The sequence below is a fragment of the Heterodontus francisci genome, chromosome 1 (genome assembly GCF_036365525.1).
Source record: "Heterodontus francisci isolate sHetFra1 chromosome 1, sHetFra1.hap1, whole genome shotgun sequence".
Classification (NCBI taxonomy): Eukaryota; Metazoa; Chordata; class Chondrichthyes; order Heterodontiformes; family Heterodontidae; genus Heterodontus; species Heterodontus francisci.
The window spans coordinates 54,054,010-54,077,088 of NC_090371.1; the positions used below are offsets into that span (position 1 = coordinate 54,054,010).

Below are 23,079 nucleotides of genomic sequence, written 5' to 3' on the forward strand. Positions count from 1 at the left end.
GCTGCAACAGCATTTAAGTACATCAATGCTATTCATTTCACTTGATAAGTGCTCCTGCCATTGGACTCAATATCCACCTCCTCCAGCAGTTGTATGTTGTAGGCAGGATGTTAAAATCTACAGGGCTATTGTAGGAACTCTCCAAACTTACATTGACAGCCCTTCCCAGTCCTATGGTCTCTACCAACAAAAGGACAGGAGCTGTAAGATCATGGGAATACCATCATCTCCATTTTCCCCTCTAAGTAATGCACCATTCCGACCAGGACACATATCACCGTTCTTTCATTGTCACAAAGTCAAAATCCTCAAATTCCCTACCTAGCACCATTATGAATGCACTATCAGTACAAGGAATGCAGTGGTTCAAGAGGACTCCAGCAGAAATGCGCTGGGGTTGCAACGGTTGGCCTGCAATACCTACAACCATCTTCCTTTGTGCCAAGCATGAATCCAGCTTACCATAACTGGGTTGCAAAGAAGCAAACATTTGCTGTTTAAAGTGCACGTTATTTGATGGTCCATGTCCAAGCTGGGGGCAAAAGCTTGATGTGCATTCATATTATGGTGAGGTATGTTGCTTTTAAGAATATTTGCTTCCCACAGTTATTAGTTGCCTAATGAGCAAAAGATGTCAAATAATCTCCTGGGGCAATAGTGAAAAGTTAGTAGCAATACTTTGGAGGTTTCATGGCTCCAAGGTGACGTGCCCGATGATGGATCATTTCAATAAATGTGGTTACCTATTAACAGAATACGTTCACAGTAGTTCAGGGTAAAGGCCTGCTCGATTCTGCAATTTAAACCCGGCCCAAGCCTGACAAAACCACATCCGACCCCGCCCGAGTCCTTTTTTTCCCGTGCCTGACCCGACCACCGGAATGAAGTTGATTATATTAAAGAGGTGGTGCTCTACCATGGATGGAATCGCTCAATGCAGACTAGTGCGGAGTCCGGATGCACATTTCCCGCCTTAAAGTCCTGGCTGTCGCTGTGTCCGATCCAGCCCGACCCGAGCTCGAATGTCAGACCCGGAAGAGCGACGTGACCCGAACCTGACATATGTCGTCGGGCCTGGTCAGGTAGCTGTGCTGTAGTTCAGTGCACTATTAACTAACTAAACAGCCTGGCTTGTTAATGGGACTTGAAGACGTAGATCTGTCCTCAAATTGGGATTCTTTCCACTTGGCTTAATAACCTTGCAAGCCAATGGCTGAATATGCAAGGGTGGGATGGTGAAGGGAACCTCCTATCTGGACAAGCAGTAGTAATCCTCCCAGTTCTCTGTACTGGTAAACCCCACAGATTTAGCTGGTTAAACTTCTTCAGTACTCCAGTGCACATTTCGGATCTCTAAGCCTTGGCTGTTACCAACATATGCAAAGTCTCTCTGAACTTAGGTAAGCAGGATGTGTTCCTCCAGGGCGAAGGAATGCATACTCTATTGGACAATCGGAAATATTATCTGCGTAGATTTCGCAGTAGCTTGATTTGAAGACTAAGTACGGTCGTAAGCTTCTGCTGTGAGTCAGACTGTTAAACAAAATAAAATGTTGCCAAAGGGTCAATGTATTCTATTTTCAATAACTCAAGATTGTTATTCACTTTAAAATTAACACAAATTAATGAAAATGAAACAACTCAACCGGCCCCTCCACTCCACACCCCCTCCACCATTCAAATCACAGCTACAATGGCCCTGACAATAGGTCATTGTCCTGAAATACTAACTGTTTCTCTCTCCACAGATGCTGCCAGATCTACTTCCAGCATGTTTATATTGCAAATTTCCAGCTTCCTTAGTATTTTGCTTTTGTAGTTAGCTACGATGCTTTGGAAAATTATCTTTTAATTTGAGAAAGCTAGATGAATTGTCAAGTGGGAGGACACCACGAAGGTTAAAATCAGTAGGAGAGATAAATCTAGTAATAGTTTGGTGATGCCAAGCTTTAGTTTTAGAAGGCTGAAAGATTTTAGGAAGAAGCAAAGATGGAGGAAATAACTTTTTTTTCTTATTCTTTCTTGAGATAGAAGCATTGCTGGCAAGGCCAGTATTTATTGCCCATTCCTAATTGCCCTTGAACTGAGTGGCTAGCTAAGACATTTCAGAGGGCAGTTAAGAGTCAACCACATTGCTGTGGTCTGGAGTCACATGTAGGGCATACCAGGTAAGGACGGCAGATTTCATCCCCTGAAGGACATTAGTGAATGAGTTTTTACAACATGACCACCATTACTGAGGCTAACTTTTTAATTCAGATTTATTAATTAATTGAATTTAAATTCCCCAAGCTGTCATGGTGGGATGTGAACCTATGCCTCCAAAGCATTAATCCAGGCCTCTGGATTACTATTCAAGTAACATTACCACTATGCTACCATCTCCCTTGAGTTCCAACTTTTGAAGTGCTCTGACGGATCATCGGCCCAAAATGTTAACACCGTTTCCCTTCACAGATGCTGCCAGACTTGATGAGTATTTCTAGCATTTTCTATTTTTATTTCAGTTTTCTATCATCTGCAGTATTTTGATTTTGTTCCAACTCTTGAGGTCCAGATAAAAAATGAGATAGGACACAGCACAATGAGCTATGATGTGAAATGCAGTCAACATGAAGAGGAAGAACATATTTTTACCTCAGTAAGTGCAAGAGCTTAAGTTTAGAGGAGCACTCATCATAATATGATTTATAAAAAGAGAAACACACAAGACTGTGAAGAAGAAAGCATGCTTGAAGGCTACAAACTGTTCAGGAGCGCCATCAAGAATTTATGATAAAGAACTACTTAGATGTATGCATGTCCAACATTCTCTGCAGAATGGGAAACAAAGCAGTTTTCCATTAACAGCAAACTATATAAGTAAACTCCCAAGTGTAAACTAAATTTCTTTATTTTATGGTAATAGATTGTTCAGGTGCTTTCAGTAAATAATTATAAAAAATCTGTTTAAATATATATCTTTTTAGCTTTACTCTCAGTAATAAAGCCATAGGTTATTGAATCCTAGGCCACATGATAAACAAGCAAATCATTTATGTACAGCACAAAAAAATAGTTTTTTAAATCTAGTAGAGAATATTACATTGCAGTGTCACAGAATGTGATTATTTTTACAAAGATATTAATGACTGAAGAAAAACAGCTTTTTAAAAATATATTTAACACATATTTGAAAACAAACAAAATCTGGTGCCCCAAAGTGTTGTTGAACTAAATTCAACCTGCTAACTTTGAAACTTTTCCACCTTTCGAGATCCCTTTGCCGTCGTTTATGAAATACACAGTATTGTGTGCCTGTCCATGCTGTGGTCCTAAGAATTATTCATTGAGTTGTGCTGCTCACCAGTTCATTTATAACAATATGCTAATCTGTTGTCCTCACACTGACCAACTTGCAGCTAATTCTCTTGGTAGGAGAAAAGGGGGGGGAGGGGGGGCGCGGCGGCACCAGAGAGAAAGGGAGGGCGGCGCCAGAGAGAAAGGGAGGGCAGTCAAAGATATAGGGAGGGGGGGGTCCAAAGATATAGGGAGGGGGGGGGGGTCCAAAGATATAGGGAGGGGGGGGGTCCAAAGATATAGGGAGGGGGGGGGTCCAAAGATATAGGGAGTGGGGGTCAAAGATATAGGGAGTGGGGGGTCAAAGATATAGGGAGTGGGGGGTCAAAGATATAGGGAGTGGGGGGTCAAAGATATAGGGAGTGGGGGGTCAAAGATATAGGGAGTGGGGGGTCAAAGATATAGGGAGTGGGGGGTCAAAGATATAGGGAGGGGGGGTCAGGGAGTAAGGGAGGGCAAAGCTGAATGAGAATGTAATTCAGAAGGAGGCTCTGATTACATATTGAAACCACTTTTTTCTTTAAAAGAAAATGCGGCTGCTTAAACTGTTTGATTCGAGCAGTATTTAACAAAAATAAGATTTCCTATATTTGACATATCTGCATTGTTTAGACAATCTCAACATTTTCTGGTAAACTTTACTGCTCTGTAGAAGCACAATCCTTTCTAAGTGCAAATATTCTGCCCTCTCCAACAGGATGGTCAAAGTGAAAAAGATTTTGGTACAGGCTGGATTTGTCCACAACATATTTCAATGAAATCAACAACTAAGCGGATACACGAGTATTACTGCCCTTTTGCCCCTTTCCCCCCCATTTAAAAATCCGATAAAAGATCAAGTTATACACTGATGCTTTCTCAGCACTATCATTGAAGTCTTTGCCCATGTTGGACTGATTTCTTTTCGATCCTATGTGCTAGGTCGTAGTCTTCCATTTTATGGGTTTGGGATTATCAAGTGCGAAACTGAATACAATTACCTGTAAAGGTAGAAAAAGAAATTAGCAATCGTAAAGAACAACTTATTACAAAACATAACAGTGAAGTAGTGGAAAGAAAATTGTTGATATTGTTAAAACAGTGAAATAGGATTCTTAACAATACCAACAATTTTCTTTCCACTATCCCCAATGAACAAGCATCTTTTTCTTAACTGTATCCCGACTGTAAATCATTGATTTGCAGTAGTGTCCAATTATGGGCATCACACCTTAGGAAAGATGTCAAAGTCTTAGAGAGGGTGCAGAGGATACTTACTAGAGTAGAATTGAATGAGGGACTTCAGTTACGTGGAGAGACCAGAGAAATGGGTTCTCCTTCGAGCAGAAAAGATTAAGAGGTGATTTAATAGAGGCTTTCAAAATCATGAAGAGTTTTGATTAAGTAAATAAGGAGAAACTGTTTCTACTAGCAAACGGGTCAGTAACCAGAGAACACAGATTCAAGATGATTGGCAAAAGAGCCTGGGTGAGAGGAGGAGAACTTTTTAATGCAGCCAATTATGATCTGGAATGCCCTGCCTAAAAGGGTAGTGGAAGCAGAATCAATAACAACTTGCAAAAGAGAACTGGATAAACACCTGAAGAGCAGGAAGTTATGCGGAAAGAGAAGGGGAGTAGGAATAATTGGACAACTCTTGCAAAGAGCTGGCACAGGCATGATGAGCCAAATGGCCTCCTCCTATGCTGCAAGATTTTATGATTCCACGACTTATTCACAAGAAATGAGAATTTTTGGAATGTCACTAAGCATCTTGAGTTAAGTAACTTAACTTAAGTTACACTGAATGACGAAGCAAATACAACTGACCATAAATAATTCAGTATTTGGATATAGTAAGTTATTCCTGCCTTAACTCATATTGATGCACCCATCATCTGGTCTAATAGTATCTTAACTAGCATCCTATTGTAGAACTTGCCAAGAGACTTTAAGAGACTCTGTTAAAAAGGAAACTCAACAAATTATTCAATTTCTTTTTCTATTTCCTGCAGCTAGTGCTTTTGTCAAATGCAAAGCAATAAAAAAGAAATTCTAAATAACGGATTACTACTGCAAACAATCCCATCTGAAAGATTAGTCTGTTATGCTCTACTCCCCCATACATCACAGGCAAAATCCATTATTAGTGGATTCTGGAATCAAAAACTAAGTTTTATTTTGGCTCCCTACAGATTTACACAAAATATTTATAAGTTGCAAACTCCTTATTGTGGCAGACACTCAAGTAATGGGAGGAAGGAAAAATTACATCTAAAAGCTGCCTTTTCAAACTCACAGAATACCCAGTCTTAGTATTACAAATTAGTATGAGCAAAGAACTAATCCAACTTCTCAAGGGCAACTAGAAATGGGAAATAAATGCTGGCATTGCCAGTGGTGCCCAAATCCCATGAATGAAGAATTGATATTGCACACTCCTCTTCCTTAATGGCCCTCAAAAATTCTACTGTTAACTGGTATGATTCTGGCTCCTGTATATTTCAATGACTTTTATATTTATCAAGATTCGGACATTAAACAGAAATTTTTTTTATTGACTACCATGCACAACGTGCTAAACTGCACTCTTGAATCAGACAAGTGTTCAGATAGACAGATAAAATTACACAAGTACAGCACCAAAATGGCAGTTGGTTGAAAAGAGATAGACGATCCATTAGATCAGCATACATTTTCAAGGAGCTTGTCATTCAAAGATGCTTCCCAAATCGAGGGTGAATTTGAACCATTTCTTGGTTCTGATTCTAAACATGACCAAAAAATATTCTATACATTAGAGACTGCAATTCCAAGGCTGACTATTACCAGACCTAGAGTGATTGCTTTTAAAAAGCAGCATCAAGAGATTAAGTCTGTACCACCCCAGGGTATGAAAAGATACGAGAGAAAATTGCAGATGCATTAGTCATAATATGCCAAAGCTCTCTAGATTTCAAGAATTGTGCCTATGGATTCAAAAAGTAAAAATTGTTAAATTATTTAAGAAGTGGGGGTGTGGGGGGGGGCGAAATACTAGGTAACCACAAACTTGTCAATTTATAAATTGTGGGGAAGTTCTTGGAATCTGTAAGTGTGTGAGTGAGCATTTGGTCATGTGATCCGTTTTGAGAGAGTCGCTTTGGATGTCAAGGATAGGTGGTGCCTGACTAAATGTTAAACCCATTCTCTCAAAAGGTTGTGGATGTGGTGTCAATTAAAATTTTCAAGACAGAACGGCAGGTTTGTGTTAGAAAACATATGGAACAAAGGCAGGTAAATGTAGTTGAGGTACAGAAAGGCCATGATCTGGTTGAATGACGGAACAAACTTGATAGGCTGAATGCCCTGCTCCTGTTCCTAAATTTTTCATGTTTTAAAAGTTTCATCATTCTGCGGTTGAAGGCAGCAGGGGTCGTGGGGGGGGGGGGGGGCGAATGAGAAAAGAGAAGGATGGGAGAATGCACTAGAAAATGTCATCACTAGCAACTATACAATTAGTTTGTATACAAGATTAAGAGAAAAAAAATGAAAAGTGTCACCTAGGTAATTTAATTCCTCAATTTATCATGGTAGAAAAACATTAACAAAGAAATTGAGACACACCTCGGAAATTAAATGGAGTTTAATTTCTATTTGATTGCAAACGTGTGAAAGCAACCTAAGATATTATTATAGTGTTGCTGAATAAGTAAAAGTAGTTTTCCTTTAATGAATAGCAAACCTGTTGACATACAGGTTCCAGTACATGTTTGCAGTTTTGTTTTGTTAGTTTTAAAAGAAAGTAATCACAGGTAAGCTTTCTTAGATCATCCTATTAAAACAAAAACATGGTGTTAAGACTATGTTGACTTGGAAATGTCAGGTCCCTGAGGCTCTGACATTAAAGGTTAGCAATAGCAGATTTCCCAGTATGTGTTGTAACTGGATAAATTGCATTAATTTGCCACAATCCTTTCAGTGACAAAACCCCAATTTATGACGACAATGGTGCCTTTCTTCAGCCAGTTCGACCATCTTTCAGCCTTTTGTGCAGAATGTGCCAGTTTATGAGGGACTTCAGTTATGAGGATAGATTGGGGAAGCTGGGTTGTTCTTAGAGAAAATTGAGAGGAGATTTGATAGTGGCGTTCAAAATCATGAGGAATCTAGACCAAGTAGTTAGAGAGAAACCGTTCCCAATGGCAAAGGGTCAAGAACCAGAGGACACTGATATAAGGTGAATGGTAAAAGAACTAACAGCGATAAGAAGGGAAACTTCCTTGTGCAGCAAGTCATTAGGATCTGGAATGTATTGTGTGTGTGTAGTGGAAGCAGATTCCATCTTACAAAAGGGAATTGTATAAGTATCTGAAGAGAAAAAATTTGAAAAGTTATGGGGGAAGGACAGGGAATGGGACTAGCTGAGTTGCAGACAGCCAGCAAGGACACCATGGTCCGAATGGCCTCCTTCTGTACTGTAACCGTTCCATAATTTGTTTGCTAGTTACAAAGCTAACCAAAGAGTCATTAACACCTGATTTCAACCCCTCATTCCTATAACAATGGAAGGTAAAATTTCTCAACCTTACCTAAACTAACACTCTTTAGCTGCTTTGCAAATGAAGTGCCCTGCAAGCAGATCATCAGTGCTGCTTTTAAGAAGAAAAATCTTAGCAAATCACAGAATGGGCTTAATAACTATCACCATGTTACAAGTGTCTGAAAGAACCACCACTGTAGCTTGAGAAGATGGTAGCATCTACAAACACACCCCGTTAACCAGAAAGTAGCTTCAGTGCATTACGAGAAGGAAATAATGAGTAATGGGAAATCAAACTTCCAGAAAAAGACAATTCATTTTCAATTCCAACTATGCTTAATTTTTGTTCCAGATAGAATAAACCTAATTTTCCACACTCAGTGAGCCAATGTCATGTTTGAGAATTTTTTTTTAAAGGAAGGATAAAATTGTGTTTCTTCACTTTTGTAAATGTTGTGATCGAGGTGAGATTTAGTAGTGCTTTTTGCTGTTAACATACAGTACCTCCTGGTCAAATGTATTAAAATTGGATTGTGAGCAAAGCCGCCAATATAATGCTCCAACAATATGCCTCATGTCTGCTGCATCAGTCTGATATTTTGATTTGGGAGGAGTTAGAAGAAAAATCAAAGCACAGAATTTATAGTAATTGAATAAAAGCTTCAAGGTTAAATTCCCCCTCCGATGTTTTACAGAATTAGACAAAGATGATAAAACGAGTCTTCGACAAAAATTACATATATTCCAAGAGAGAATATTTGGGAGTCCCTGATCTCTGGACAACCCACTGTGCTTTGCTGATTTCCTCTGTTGTGAACATACAATAGGAATGAACTTTCTCCGAGTACGACCACAGCAGGAGACTAAGACTTCCCACAATGATATGATGAAGCAGGTTTCTTAAAAGGAGTTTTAAAGACCACTCACAAAAATAATTTACAAGGAAGGAAAGCGATTAAAACATAACGTTTCCAACATTCTTTTCTCTACCAGGTCAAATATACAGTACTTGCCATGTCCATTTTCACACACAACCCAACAGGAGTTAGGATTCTTTGTTTAAGTTTAGAGGGATTACTAGATTTGCTGCTAATTAAAATGCTCCTTGTATTTCAGATTTTCCATAGTGCCAGTTAGATGGTCTTGAACTCCTGCTGAGCAGTAATTTCTATTGATCATCATGAGGAATAAATGTACTTTATGCCTTCTACTTCTAGCAGCTATTTAACCATTAAACTGGATATTGGCAGAGAGATTCAGGTTAAATAATGAGGGTTTATTAAATCCCCAGTGGCAGGAACATTTACACTTGGTGCTTGGCCACAAAGCAGGTGCGAATATCTGAACAACGTACACAGTGATTCAGAGTTAATAGCCACTGATGTTATGCAGTGCAACAGAGGTATCACAAAATCATGACATATATAATCACCTCAATTTTAAATTATTAAAATTTTCATACCTTTGCTTAGTGCCGCGCCAGCAAAATAATCAATTTACCTCTGGCTGTAACAGATATGTGGTGTCATGCACCTGCCAAATATGAGCCACATTGGTTTTGTCATATGAACATTAATCTTTAGCTGTTGCTGGAGTGAGGAAATGACTTGTTAAACAGATCAGACAGTGCTTGGAAGGACAAAAGACCATTCCCTGACACATTCAACCCACAATGGACCTTGATCACCAGGTATTGTGTGCAAGAGGAGCATTCCAAAGACTTCTAAGCAGGATACAATCCACAAGGGCCAGGACTGGTTAGCCCTGCTGGTCACATGACTAAGTGGCTGTTCCAGGGTTTTCTTTTGAACTGGCCACAGAGAGTTTGAACTCAAAGACTGTCTGCTCCTGAACTGAGAAGATCTCTCCTGTCTGCTCCCATCTCTTTCTCACAAGCCTCTGAATCGACTGAAGACACAAAGCCCAAAACAGAAAAGTCTCCTAAAGTGAACAAAGTTTAAGAATACTGGGCCCCAACAAAAATCATGATCTACCTACAATTAAGGACTCTACAGTGAGCTGGAAGAACCATAACAAAAACTCTTCAGATATTGACAAATGTTTCCACTTCATTTTCCTTCTGCTCTTTTTTGTCTCTATTTGCATGTGTGTATCATGTATGCGTGCTAGCGTGGGCATGTCGTGTATCCATAAGCATCAAACGGATTAGGGTTTACGTTCAAGTTTAATAAATTTCAACTTTTCTTCTTTAAACCTAAGAAAACCTGTTTGTGCTGGTTTCTTTGTCTTATAATTGAATGAGGATTCACCAAAAAACATGGTGTGTCTAAAGTTAAACCCTGTTACGGTAAGACCAGGTGAAGGCTGAGAGGGATCCCTAGACACCTTTCTCACCTGGTTACAGTGGTTTAACCCAATTTATAATACTGCGTGTCTGGAAAAAAACCGGAAATCTCATCACATGACCATCAGTACTAGACTAGTTTTTAAAAACATTTTTAAAAATTCTTTTTAGAATTTATGGCAGAAATTGTAACTCAAAGCAAAGCATGATGTTATAACTGAGTAACTATAAATATCACTTTATGATACTTGTAAGGAGTACCTTCAAAATTCACTCGGAATAAAGAACCATGAGAAAAGCCATTTAGTCATGCAGTGGAAGAAGAGGACAGCCAGGAGGAGAAAGTTTGCTGTAAAAGGCATGGGCATAACTGCAGATTGTGCAGTTGATTGCCAACCACTCTGTTACATTATTATAACACCTTCCTTCATTTCTACTGAACCAAATTACAGAATCACAGAACTGTTACAGCACAGAAGGAGGCCATTCAGCCCATCATGTCTGCACCGGCTCTCTGAATGAGCAATTCACCTGGTGCCACTCCCACACCTTCTCCCTGTAACCCTGAACATTCTTCCTTTTGAGATAACAGTCTAATTCCCTTTTGAATGCCTCAATTTAATCTGCCTGCACCACACACTCAGGCAGTGCATTACTAATTATTAAATTTTATGAAGCAATCCATATTTAGACTAAAGGTTCTAAGGATAGAATGAAGCAATGAAGGGGAGCATTGTGGAGCTAATGGTGTGCAGATTTCAATTGCATCAATCAACTTAGAACTCTCATTGGTGCTCACCTGAAGGATCCTGTGTAGCAGATATGAAACTATACTGTGCAACAAGTAATTTGTGGACTGAGCCAAACAAAAACAAAAGAGGCATGCACAATGTGAAATTTCCAAAAAGTGGCAGAGTCAAACACAAGAATGAGACAGATTTTGAGACAGCACACAAGTGATGGTAAGCGTGAGAGACCCACAGATCTATCTGGATGTTCCAAGAAAGAGCGAAACAGAATGGAACAATAAATGTGAAAGGTTAGGCAGAAGACAAAAAAGTGAGAAGACAAAACAGAAGTACATCAGGCATCAGCAATAAAGCCTTAACAGAAATAAAATGGCAGTACTTTATAATGAGTGCACCATATAATGAGCTCCATTGATTTCATATACAAATGTCATCCATTTATTATACATTCACAGAATTAGTGAGAATTCAAGCCTTATCCCCATCACTATCTGAAGAATTTCTTTTACTTTTTAAAGATTAAAAATCTATTGACTCTCATGTTGCAATGACAGATAATTTTACCGACGGGTAACACTTTTGTTTTGGAGTCAGAAGGTTCCAGGTTCATGTCCTAGTCCACAACCTGAGCACACAATGTAGACTAACACTTCACTGCAGTACTGAAGCAGTGTGGCACTGAGTGTTACTCTTTTGCATAAAACATTAAACGGAGGTCCTGCCTGCCTATTCACTAGCTTAAAAACGATCCTGCAGCACTACCTGAAGAACAGGAAGTGCTCTTATAACCATGATTACCAAAAACAGATCAACAGCCAATTCATCTCAACAGTTTGAGATGCTCTGAGGTGGTGATCAAACACCATGTAATTACAATTTTTTTCTTTATATCTTAGGCAAGTGTTTAGTAACAGTATGCTAAGATGAACAAACACTGAGCTCAGAATATTGTAAGCATTATTAAGGTAGGCAGAGGGGAAAAACTGACTAGGCGAAAAAAGGCAAAGTAAGTACACTGACAAAAATGAAAACTAAAAAGCAGATAGATGTGTGTGGGGGTGAGGGAGGGAGTGAGAAAAACAAATTAATGAGCAGATATGGGGGAAAAAATGAAAGTTGAAAGATTGAAAGAACTGCATGAGGTCACCTGCCAGAATGGAGGAGAGTGCATTATGGAACAAATAAAAGGAAAGCAGAGAGCAAAACAAAATGTAAATCACCGAAGAGACTGAGGAAAAAACAGAAAAAAAGAAAATAAAACCAAGAAAGTAAATTCATTTTATGCAAAGTGCTGATATTTTTAAAATTTGAAATGCAGTCAAGATTAGGCCCGGTAGCAAGAGGAAAGTAGAAACTGGAGCACTTCAACATTTTTTCGTCGCTGCATCAAAGAGTTCAAATTAATATTGGAGCAATTATTCCCGCACATTACAATGTGAGGTCCACAAGTAAACATCTAAATGCACAGTTTAATAACATGCTTACAAGGCACAAAGACACTTGACAATTTACAATGTTGATGTATGCATAGTCTATGAATAGGATCCAAAAGGATGGCCAACATATTCTTAAAAACAAAACACACAATCTAATATAATTCATAAAACAGCACATTAGCAGTGTGATGTGCTGCATCATACAGTGGCAAGGCCCTAGTTCTTGCCTGTTATTTCCCACATAGCACGTTATCGATCTTAGCTGGAGGCAATGTCAACCCCCCACCAAGCTCACTTATCCTCTGACAGCTGATTCTGGTAGAGCCAGTCTGATCATCCACTAAGCTCCATAAATCTAGCTATGCATTAGCATTCACCTTCTGGTTGGCAGGATGGGGGTGAGTGGGGTGGGAGAGAGAATGAGAGGAAAAATGAACTAAATTAAGGGGGAACTGGATAAAATTTTCAAAATGGCACAGTATATTCACTTCTACTAAAAGAATCCATCTTTCTAATTTACAATGTAATAACAGCACCTGGAAAGTGAAAGCAAGTATCCCCTAAGTAGAAGTTTAAAGGCCACACAGAAGTAATTACGGTGACTTTATGGCATGTCTGAATGTGTGACATTAAGATATGAAAATAATCAAGCTGAGAGCAGAAGTTTTAAATCTGTGGCGGCTTTGTTACATGGCAGAAAAACCAACCGAGGTCCTGAGCTGTCAGCTGTGGCTCAGTGGAGCCTTCTCGCCTCTGAGTCAGAAGGCCGTGGGCTTAAGCCCCGTTCAACAGATTGGAGTATGTACTCTAGGCAGACACCAGTACACTACTGAGGGAATGCTGCACTGTTGGAGATGCCGTCTTTCGGATGAGATGCTAAACCAAGGCCCTGTCTGCCCCCTCAGGTGGACACGCAACACTACGGCACTACTTCAAAGAAGAGCAGGGAAGTCTCCTGGTTTTCAGGTCAACATTTAGCCCTCAACCAACACTGCTAAGGACACATCATCTCGCCATTATCGCACTGCTGTTTGTAGAACCTTGCTGCGTGCAAATAGGCTGCCGCATTTCTGACATTATAACAGTGACGGCACTTCAAAAAGTACTTCATTGGCTGTAAAGCAAATGGGAATTGCCCTGAGACCATGAATGGTGCCATATAAATGCAAATTCTTTTTTACTTTAGGCACATGAACATGTCAAGGAATGGAAAAGGGAACTCAGCACATTACAGCAAAGACAGAACTATAGACAGAGCCAATTGTACAGGTCTAAAAAGAAACGGCGACAGAACTGGCATTGCATTACAGAAAAGTAGTTCGAAATCAGAGTCCTTCCTAAATGTGACCTCTAATTTGAGAGTACAAACTGCAGTTGTCCCACAACTATTAAACCATTAGCGGCGGTCTCACACCACTTGAGTATGCATTTTATTACAAATATAAATGCAGACTGGGCTGTGAGTAATACAGCAACTCTGTAATTTACTTTAGAGGATCACCTACCAACAAAATAAAACTAGTTTATGGACTTCACAACTGGCCCAAGTAAAATATGGCTTTTACTATTTTTAATGTACATTATGTACACCAGAAAGGGGAGGCAGTGGCATATTGGTAATGTCACTGCACTAGTAATCCAGAGGCCCAGGCTAATGTCTGGTGGAATTTAAATTCATTTAATTAATAAATAAAAATCTGGAATTGAAAGCGAGTCTCAGTAACAGGAACATAGGAGCAGGAGTAGGCCATTCAGCCCATCGAGCCTGCTCCGCCATTCAATACAATCATGGCTGATCAACCACTTCAATGCCTTTTTCCCCACACTATCCTCATATCCCCTTATGTCATTTCTATTTAGAAATCTGTCAATCTCTGCTTTAAACATACTCAATGACTGAGCTTCCACAGCTCTCTGGGCTAGAGAATTCCAAAGATTCACAACCCTCTGAGCAAAGAAATTTCTCCTCATCTCTGTCCTAAGTGGATTCCCCCTTATTTTGAAATTGTGTCCCCTAGTTCTCGACTCCCCAACCAGGGGAAACATCTTAGCTGCATCCACCCTGTCCATCCCTTTAAGTATTTTGTAGTTTTCAATGAGATCACCTTTGATTCTTCGAAACTCTAGAGAATACAGGCCCAGTTTCCCCAATCTCTCTTCATAGGACAGTCCTGCCATCCTGGAAACAAGTCTGGTAAACCATCATGCACTCCCTCTATGGCAATATTATCCTTCTGAAGGTAAGGGGACCAAAACTGCACACAGTACTTCAGGTGCAATCTAACCAAGGTTCTATACAATTGAAGCAAAACTTCACTACTCCTGTACTCAAATCCTCTTGTGATAAAGGCTAACATACCATTAGCCTTCTTAACTGCTTGCTGTACCTGCATGTTAGCTTTCAGTGACTTATTGACAAGGACACCCAGGTCCCTTTGTACATCTACATTTTCTAATCTCTTACCATTTAAGAAATACTCTGCACATCCATTCCTCCTACCAAAGTGGATAACCTCACATTTTTCCACATTATATACCATCTACCACATTCTTGCCCAATCACCAAGTCAGTTCAAATCCCCTTGAAGCCGCTTTACATGTTCCTCACAACACACATTCCCACCTAGTTTTGTGTCATCCACGAACTTGGAAATACTACATTTGGTCCCCACATCCAAATCATTGATATATATTGTAGCAGCTGGGGCCCAAGCACTAATCCATACAGTACCCCACTAGTCACAGCCTGCCAACGCAAGAACGACCCGTTTATTCCTACTCTGTTTTCTGTCCATTAACGGTACGGGCGGCACAGTGGCGCAGTGGTTAGCACCGCAGCCTCACAGCTCCAGCAACCCGGGTTCAATTCTGGGCACTGCCTGTGTGGAGTTTGCAAGTTCTCCCTGTGTCTGCGTGGGTTTCCTCCGGGTGCTCCGGTTTCCTCCCACATGCCAAAGACTTGCAGGTTGGTAGGTTAATTGGCCATTATAAATTGCCCCTAGTATAGGTAGGTGGTAGGGAAATATAGGGACAGGTGGGGATGTGGTAGGAATATGGGATTAGTGTAGGATTAGTATAAATGGGTGGTTGATGGTCGGCACAGACTCGGTGGGCCAAAGGGCCTGTTTCAGTGCTGTATCTCTAAACTAAACTAAACTAACCAATCCTTAATCCATGCCAGTATATTACCACCTATCCCATGTGCTTTAATTTTGCTAACCAACTTCCTGTGGGGGACTTTATCAAGGACTTTATCAAAGACTTTATAAAACCCAAGTATACCCCTTTATCAATTCTGTTAGCAGCATCCTCAAAAAACTCCAACAGGTTCATCAAACATGATTTCCCATTCATAAATCCATGTTAACCATGCCCAATCAGATTATTATCCAAGTGTCCATTCATCACATCCTTTAGAATAGATTCTAGCATTTTCCCAACGACTGATGCAAGGTTAACAGGTCTGTAATTCTCTGTTTTCTCTCTCCCTCCCTTCTTAAATAGTGGGGTGACATTTGCGAGCTTCCAATCTGCAGAAACCGCTCCAAAATCTATAGAATTTTGGAAGATGATCACCAATGCATCCACCATCTCCATAGCTACCTCTTTCAACACTCTGGGATGTAAAATATCAGGTCCTGGGGACTGATCAACCTTCAGCCCCCATTAGTTTCTCCAATACAACCTTCTTACTAAAACTAATTTCCTTCAATTCCTCATTCTCCCTAATCCCTTGGATCTCTAATTCTGGGATATTTCTTTTATCTTCCTCAGTGAAGACAGACACAGAGTAATAATTTAGCTTCTCTGCCATTTCTCTATTCCCCATTATAAATTCTCCCAACTCTGCCTGTAATGGACCCACATTTGTCTTAGTCAAACATTTCCTTTTTACATACCTATAGAAGCTTTTACAGTCTGTTTTTATATTTTTTGCTAGCTTATTCTATTCTCCCTTTATCAGTTTCTTCATCCTCCTTTGCTGTATTCTAAAATCCTCCCAATCCTCAGGTTTACTACTATTTCTGCCAACTTTATAGGCCTTTTCTTTTAATCTTATACAATCCTTAACTTCCTTTGTTATCCACGGTCGACTGCCTTTACTTTTGGGGTTTTTGTGCCTTGAAGGAATGTATAGTTACTGTAAACTATGTAATATTTCTTAAAAGACTATCCATTGCCTATGTACTGTCATACTTTTTAAACATATTTTCCCAATCCCCTTCAGCCAATTTGCCCCTCATACCTTCATAATTTCCTTCGTTCAAATTCAACACCCTGGCTTCAGATTGAACTACCTCACTTTCAAACATAATGTAAAATTGCATCATATTATGGTCACTCATCCCTAAAGGTTCTTTTACAACAAGATTAATTAGCCCTTTCTCATTACATATTAGATCTAAAATAGCCTGCTGTCCAGTCGGTTCCTCAACATACTGCTCTAGAAAACCATCCCTAACACACTCCAGAAACTCGTCCTCCACAGCATTAGTGCTCATTACGTTTACCCAGTCTATATACAGACTGAAGTCACCCATGATTACAATTATTACTCATGCCACATACTTCTCTAATTTCCTGATTTAATGCCATGCCCCACATTACCACTACTGTTTGGTGGCCTATAAACAACTTCTACCAATGTTTGCTGCTCCTTGTTATTTCTTAGCTCCACCCAAACAGATTCCACATTTTGTTCTTCCGATCTAAGATCCTCCCTTACTAATGTACTGATCCCATCCCCTATAATCAGCGCAACACCACCTCCTTTTCCTTTTTGCCCGTCCTTCCTAAATGTCGGATATCCTTGAATATTCAGTTCCCAGTCTTGGTCATCCTGTAGCCACGTTTCTGTTCGGGCAATTAGATCATACCCATTTATTTCTATTTGGGCCTTTAAGACATCTACCTTGTTGCAAATGCTGAGTGCATTCAGGTAGAGTGCCCTTAATCTTGTCTTCTTGACATTCTGCATTCTAAGCCTAGTTGATGCTCGCCTTTGTTTCGCCTGCCTTGTAATGTCACTTGCTATTTTTCTACCTCCTGTTACCAGCTTTACTTCCTTCCAATTTGAGGTACCCTTCAAGTTTCCATCCCCCTGACAAGCTAGTTAAACCCTCCCCAACAGCACTAGCAAATCGCTCTGCGAGGATGTTAGTTCCGGACTTAAGGTGTAGCCCGTCCACCTTGACAAGGTCCCACCTGCTCCAAAACTAGTCCCAATGCTCAGAAATCTGATGCCCTCCCTCCTACACCAATTCTCCAGCCATGTGCTCAACCGATCAATCCTCCTATTCCTATGCTCACTAGCACTTGGCACTGGGAGTAATCCTGAGATTACTGCTTTGGAGGTCCTGCTTTTTAATTTCCTCCGTAACTCCCTAAAATCTGCTTTCAGCACCTCATCCCTCTTCCTACCTATGTCATTGGTACAAATATGGACCATGACCTCTGGCTGTTCACACTCCCCCAGAAGGATGTCCTGCAGCCGCTTCGTGACATCCTTGACCCTGGCACCAAGGAAGGCAACACACCATCCTGCAGTCATGCTTACTGCCACAGAAATGCCTGTTTGATCCCTAACTAACGTATCCCCTATCACTATTGCTCTTCCACTCTTCTTCCTCCTCTCTCGTGCAGCAGAGCCACCTGTGGTGCCACGGACTTTGCTCTAGCTGCACTCTCCCAAGGAACAAGCTCTCACCAGTGTCCAAAATGGAAAATCGATTAGCAAGCAAGATAGACTCAGGGAACTGCTGCACTGCCTGTTTGGTTCTCTTAGACTGCCTAGTGGTCACCTCTCTGCCTGCATGCTCCTGACTTGTGCTGTGACCACCTCCCTAAATGTGCTATTCACGTAGTCCTCTACTTCGCGGATGCACTACAGTGACTCCAGCTGCCGCTTGAGTTCCGAAACCCAGAGCTCAAGCTTCTGCAGCCGGTGTCACTTCCTGCAGATGTGTTCGTCTAGAACACATGTTGCATCCATGACTTCCCACATACCCCAGGATGTACATTCCACTTGGCCGAGCTGACCTGCCATAACGTAACTATAAAAACTTATTACAATGAGAAGTAAAACAACTTACCAGTTACTCACCAATCAACTTCTTTCCCTGTACCGAAGAGAGGGGCAGTTACTGGAGGCTGAAAAAAGGTAGAAGAAAGAAAGGAGCCCCTCCGTCACGCACCAAAGTCCGACTTTACACTCTGTGCACTCAAATTTATTTTCTTCTTAATTTATAGCTCCCCTCCTTACCAAACTCTCGTCTTCGCACTCTGTGCCCTCCAGCTGCACTCAATGCAGACAAGCAGCACTGAGTCTCTCCTGAATTTATACTCTGAAAACAATACTGTCAGCTCTGCTAGAGCTCTGCTGAAACTCAGAAGCCAGTTTAAGCTAGTTACCTAATTAATTAGCTGCAGCTACTCTTGGTGTTAGTATACCCCTGTTTAAAACTGCAAGAAACCTAACTTACCTCTTAACTGAAACAGGAATTTCAATTAATTGCTAGATGTGAACAAAACAAAAACTAGTCTCGAGAAACTAACACTTTAAATTCACTCACTTACCAAACTCCCTTCTTTACACTCAGTGCAGAATGGTGCCATGAGGCTATCCCTGATTGTTGTAAAAACTCATCTGGTTCACTAATGCCCATAGAACATAGAACAGTACAGCACAGTATAGGCCCTTCGGCCCACGATGTTGTGCCGAACCTTTAACCTACTCTAAGATCAAACTAACTACCTACCCTTCATTCTACTATCATCCATGTACCTATCCAAGAGTCGCTTAAATGCCCCTAACGTATCTGCTTCTACTACCACCGCTGGCAGCACATTCCACGCACCCACCACTCTCTGTGTAAAGAACCTACCTCTGACATCTCCCCGAAACCTTCCTCCAATCACCTTAAAATTATGCCCCCTGGTGATAGCCCTTTCCACCCTGGGAAAAAGTCTCTGACTATCCACTCTATCTATGCCTCTCATCATCTTGTACCCCTCTATCAAGTCACCTCTCATCCTTCTGCGCTCCAATGAGAAAAGCCCTAGCTCCCTCAATCTTTCTTCGTAGGACATGCCCTCCAGTCCAGGCAGCATCCTGGTAAATCTCCTCTGCACCCTCTCTAAAGCTTCCACATCCTTCCTATAATGAGGCGACCAGAACTGAACACAATATTCCAAGTGTGGTCGAACCAGGGCCTTATAGAGCTGCAGCATAACCTCGCGGCTCTTAAACCCAATCCCCCATTCGGGAAGGAAATCTGCCATCCTCTTTGGTCTGGCCGACATGTGACTCCAGACCCACAGCAATGTGCTTGACTCAACTGCTCACTGAAATGGCCTAGAAAAAAATTTCAGCTGTCAAGGGATATTAGGGACTGGCAACAGATGCTGGCCTTGCCAACAACACCCAAATCCAATGCAAGAATTTTTAAAAATTCAGTCATGCTGTCAGAAACACACCTCAAACTACACGATTGAGAAAGACTATTCTGATGCACAATAATGTGGTTCCTTGATTTGCAGCAGCATCTCGTAAGCTATTTCGTACCAGCAAAGTAAAATTATAACTAAGAAACAAATGAATATTGCATAGATTCAAGACTTCATTACCAGTGAGAGGAGAGCCTGAAAATTCATAATATGCTTTTCAGATAGATGGTCTAATTCCTAAATTAAAAAGCATAGAAATTGACATATTAATTTTGGAACCATCTTTTACTGAAAATATAACTTTTGAACATGGTTTTCCAATTTATTTCATAAACTATATGGCCTTGAAAAACAAGGCTTGGTAAAGTGCAGTTACACTTGAGCCTAACAGAGTGAATAAAAAATGAAGATAAAACACCTTCAAGTTGCCTGCAAAGTTTATTACAACTTGAACTTGCACAATTTAAATGCATTACAATATGCCACATGTGCTGCACATGAAGCTGCCAAGTGACGCTGAGAGTTTTTTTTTGACATTGGCGCCTGTTGCAAATTGCTGTATCCACTGGTCATCATGGTAGTGCACACCAGTCCACAGGACGTGTCGCCATTTCCCTCTTTCGCCAGCTTGTGACTCCCAGGTGTGACAGTCGACATTTAGGGCCTTCATGTCACGCTTGCAAGCATCCTTGTAGTGGAGCAAATTATTGAGTTTCTTCTCCTGGTAGCTCTAAGTCGCCCATGTTTCACAGCCATACAGCAAGGTGCTGAGAACACAGGTCTTATAAACCATCAGCTTGGTCCGAAGGGTCATTTTGGTGTTATCCTATGTGCATTTTGTGAGTTGAGCTCTGCATCTAGGGACAGGTTGTCACCATGGACCCAAGGTAGCAGAATTTACTAACCACTTCCAGTGGGGTGCTATTTAGTGTGATCAGGGGAGGAGATGTAACACCACGTCCCATGATCACAATTTTCTTGGCACTTATAGTCAAGGAGAACAAGTTATAGGCATGTGAGGGACAGTCCATGAGTTTTTGTAGCTGTGTTGCTGTGTGAGTGACAGGCGCAGCATCATCAGCATAGAGGAGTTCTGTGAGCAGGATGCAATGTGTTTTTGTCTTCGCTTTCAACCTCAATAGATTGCAGATTTTGCGGTCTGACCTTGTGTGTGAGTGGACTCCTCCCATATCTACACCAAGGCGATGGTCAGGAGCATGGTGAAGAAGATGCCAAACAGAGTGGGGGCTAGGACACAACCCTGTTTCACTCCATCTTCACTCCAAAACGGTCAGAAGTGCAGCCATCAAACTGTACAGTGAAGTGCATGTTGTCCTGGTAGGAGCAGATGAGACTGAGGAGCTTCGGTGGACAGCCAATTTTCTCAAAATGCATTACTATATTCAGTGATTAGTACAAAATATATGTGCTAAAACTAAACAGATTGTAGAGTAATGCTGGAAAATACAGTATTTATGACAGTGTCACAGCAGGCTAAGAAATGTCAAAATTCCATTTCAATTTATTTTAGCTTTACTTATAAAGAAGCAAGTGTGTGTTTTTTTTTTAATTCTCTGATTTTCAGCTCTCACCCTCTCTCCTAAAGGTTCATTATGTGGTATGGCAGTCTCAACAGTACCACAGTCACTGATCCTGCGAGACCCTCGAGTGTCAGTCAGCAATTATCCAACTGTAGGGACCATCACAGCAAAGCCTAGTCTCATCTCCACATGCAAATTGCTACAGTCACTGAATAGTGATCTGAACCAAAAATCCTGACCGGCTTTGCATCCCACTAACCCAAGTAGAGGGAACTGTTATACCTCCAAATACAACAGAACCTGGAAAATATATTTACTAATTTATATTTTAATAGCACAAATGAAAACTAAGACAAAATTTAATGACAAGTAAAAGACCATACACACAATTTTAAAAGGCAAGATGGTGAGAGTGCGGGCGCGAGAGAGCGGGGGGGGGGGGGGTGGAAAAGGAGAGAGAGCAGGGGGGGGCGGGGAAAGGAGAGAGAGCAGGGGGGGGGTGGAAAAGGAGAGAGAGCAGGGGGGGGGGGAGAAAAGGAGAGAGAGCAGGGGGGGGGGGGGGAAAAGGAGAGAGAGCAGGGGGGGGGGGAAAAGGAGAGAGAGAGAGCAGGGGGGGGGGAAAAGGAGAGAGAGAGAGCAGGGGGGGGGGAAAAGGAGAGAGAGAGAGCAGGGGGGGGGGAAAAGGAGAGAGAGAGAGCAGGGGGGGGGGAAAAGGAGAGAGAGAGAGCAGGGGGGGGGGAAAAGGAGAGAGAGAGAGCAGGGGGGGGGGAAAAGGAGAGAGAGAGAGCAGGGGGGGGGGAAAAGGAGAGAGAGAGAGCAGGGGGGGGGGAAAAGGAGAGAGAGAGAGCAGGGGGGGGGGAAAAGGAGAGAGAGAGAGCAGGGGGGGGGGAAAAGGAGAGAGAGAGAGCGGGGGGAAAAGGAGAGAGAGAGAGCGGGGGGAAAAGGAGAGAGAGAGAGCGGGGGGAAAAGGAGAGAGAGAGAGCGGGGGGAAAAGGAGAGAGAGAGAGCGGGGGGAAAAGGAGAGAGAGAGAGCGGGGGGAAAAGGAGAGAGAGAGAGCGGGGGGAAAAGGAGAGAGAGAGAGCGGGGGGAAAAGGAGAGAGAGAGAGCGGGGGGAAAAGGAGAGAGAGAGAGCGGGGGGAAAAGGAGAGAGAGAGAGCGGGGGGAAAAGGAGAGAGAGAGAGCGGGGGGAAAAGGAGAGAGAGAGAGCGGGGGGAAAAGGAGAGAGAGAGAGCGGGGGGAAAAGGAGAGAGAGAGAGCGGGGGGAAAAGGAGAGAGAGAGAGCGGGGGGAAAAGGAGAGAGAGAGAGCGGGGGGAAAAGGAGAGAGAGAGAGCGGGGGGAAAAGGAGAGAGAGAGAGCGGGGGGAAAAGGAGAGAGAGAGAGCGGGGGGAAAAGGAGAGAGAGAGAGCGGGGGGAAAAGGAGAGAGAGAGAGCGGGGGGAAAAGGAGAGAGAGAGAGCGGGGGGAAAAGGAGAGAGAGAGAGCGGGGGGAAAAGGAGAGAGAGAGAGCGGGGGGAAAAGGAGAGAGAGAGAGCGGGGGGAAAAGGAGAGAGAGAGAGCGGGGGGAAAAGGAGAGAGAGAGAGCGGGGGGAAAAGGAGAGAGAGAGAGCGGGGGGAAAAGGAGAGAGAGAGAGCGGGGGGAAAAGGAGAGAGAGAGAGCGGGGGGAAAAGGAGAGAGAGAGAGCGGGGGGAAAAGGAGAGAGAGAGAGCGGGGGGAAAAGGAGAGAGAGAGAGCGGGGGGAAAAGGAGAGAGAGAGAGCGGGG

The 23,079-nt window shown here is 42.0% G+C and overlaps 1 protein-coding gene across 1 annotated transcript in view; it reads right to left on the bottom strand.

Moving 5' to 3' along the window:
* Positions 1-2,877: 2,877 nt before the first annotated feature.
* Positions 2,878-23,079, bottom strand: part of mbd2 (methyl-CpG binding domain protein 2) — a 124,292-nt gene continuing 104,090 nt past the window's right edge. Inside the window, exon 7 of the mRNA XM_068030632.1 lies at positions 2,878-4,319. Within this exon, the coding sequence (XP_067886733.1) occupies positions 4,316-4,319 (4 nt within the window). The 3' untranslated portion in view covers positions 2,878-4,315. The remainder of the gene's footprint in view (positions 4,320-23,079) is intronic.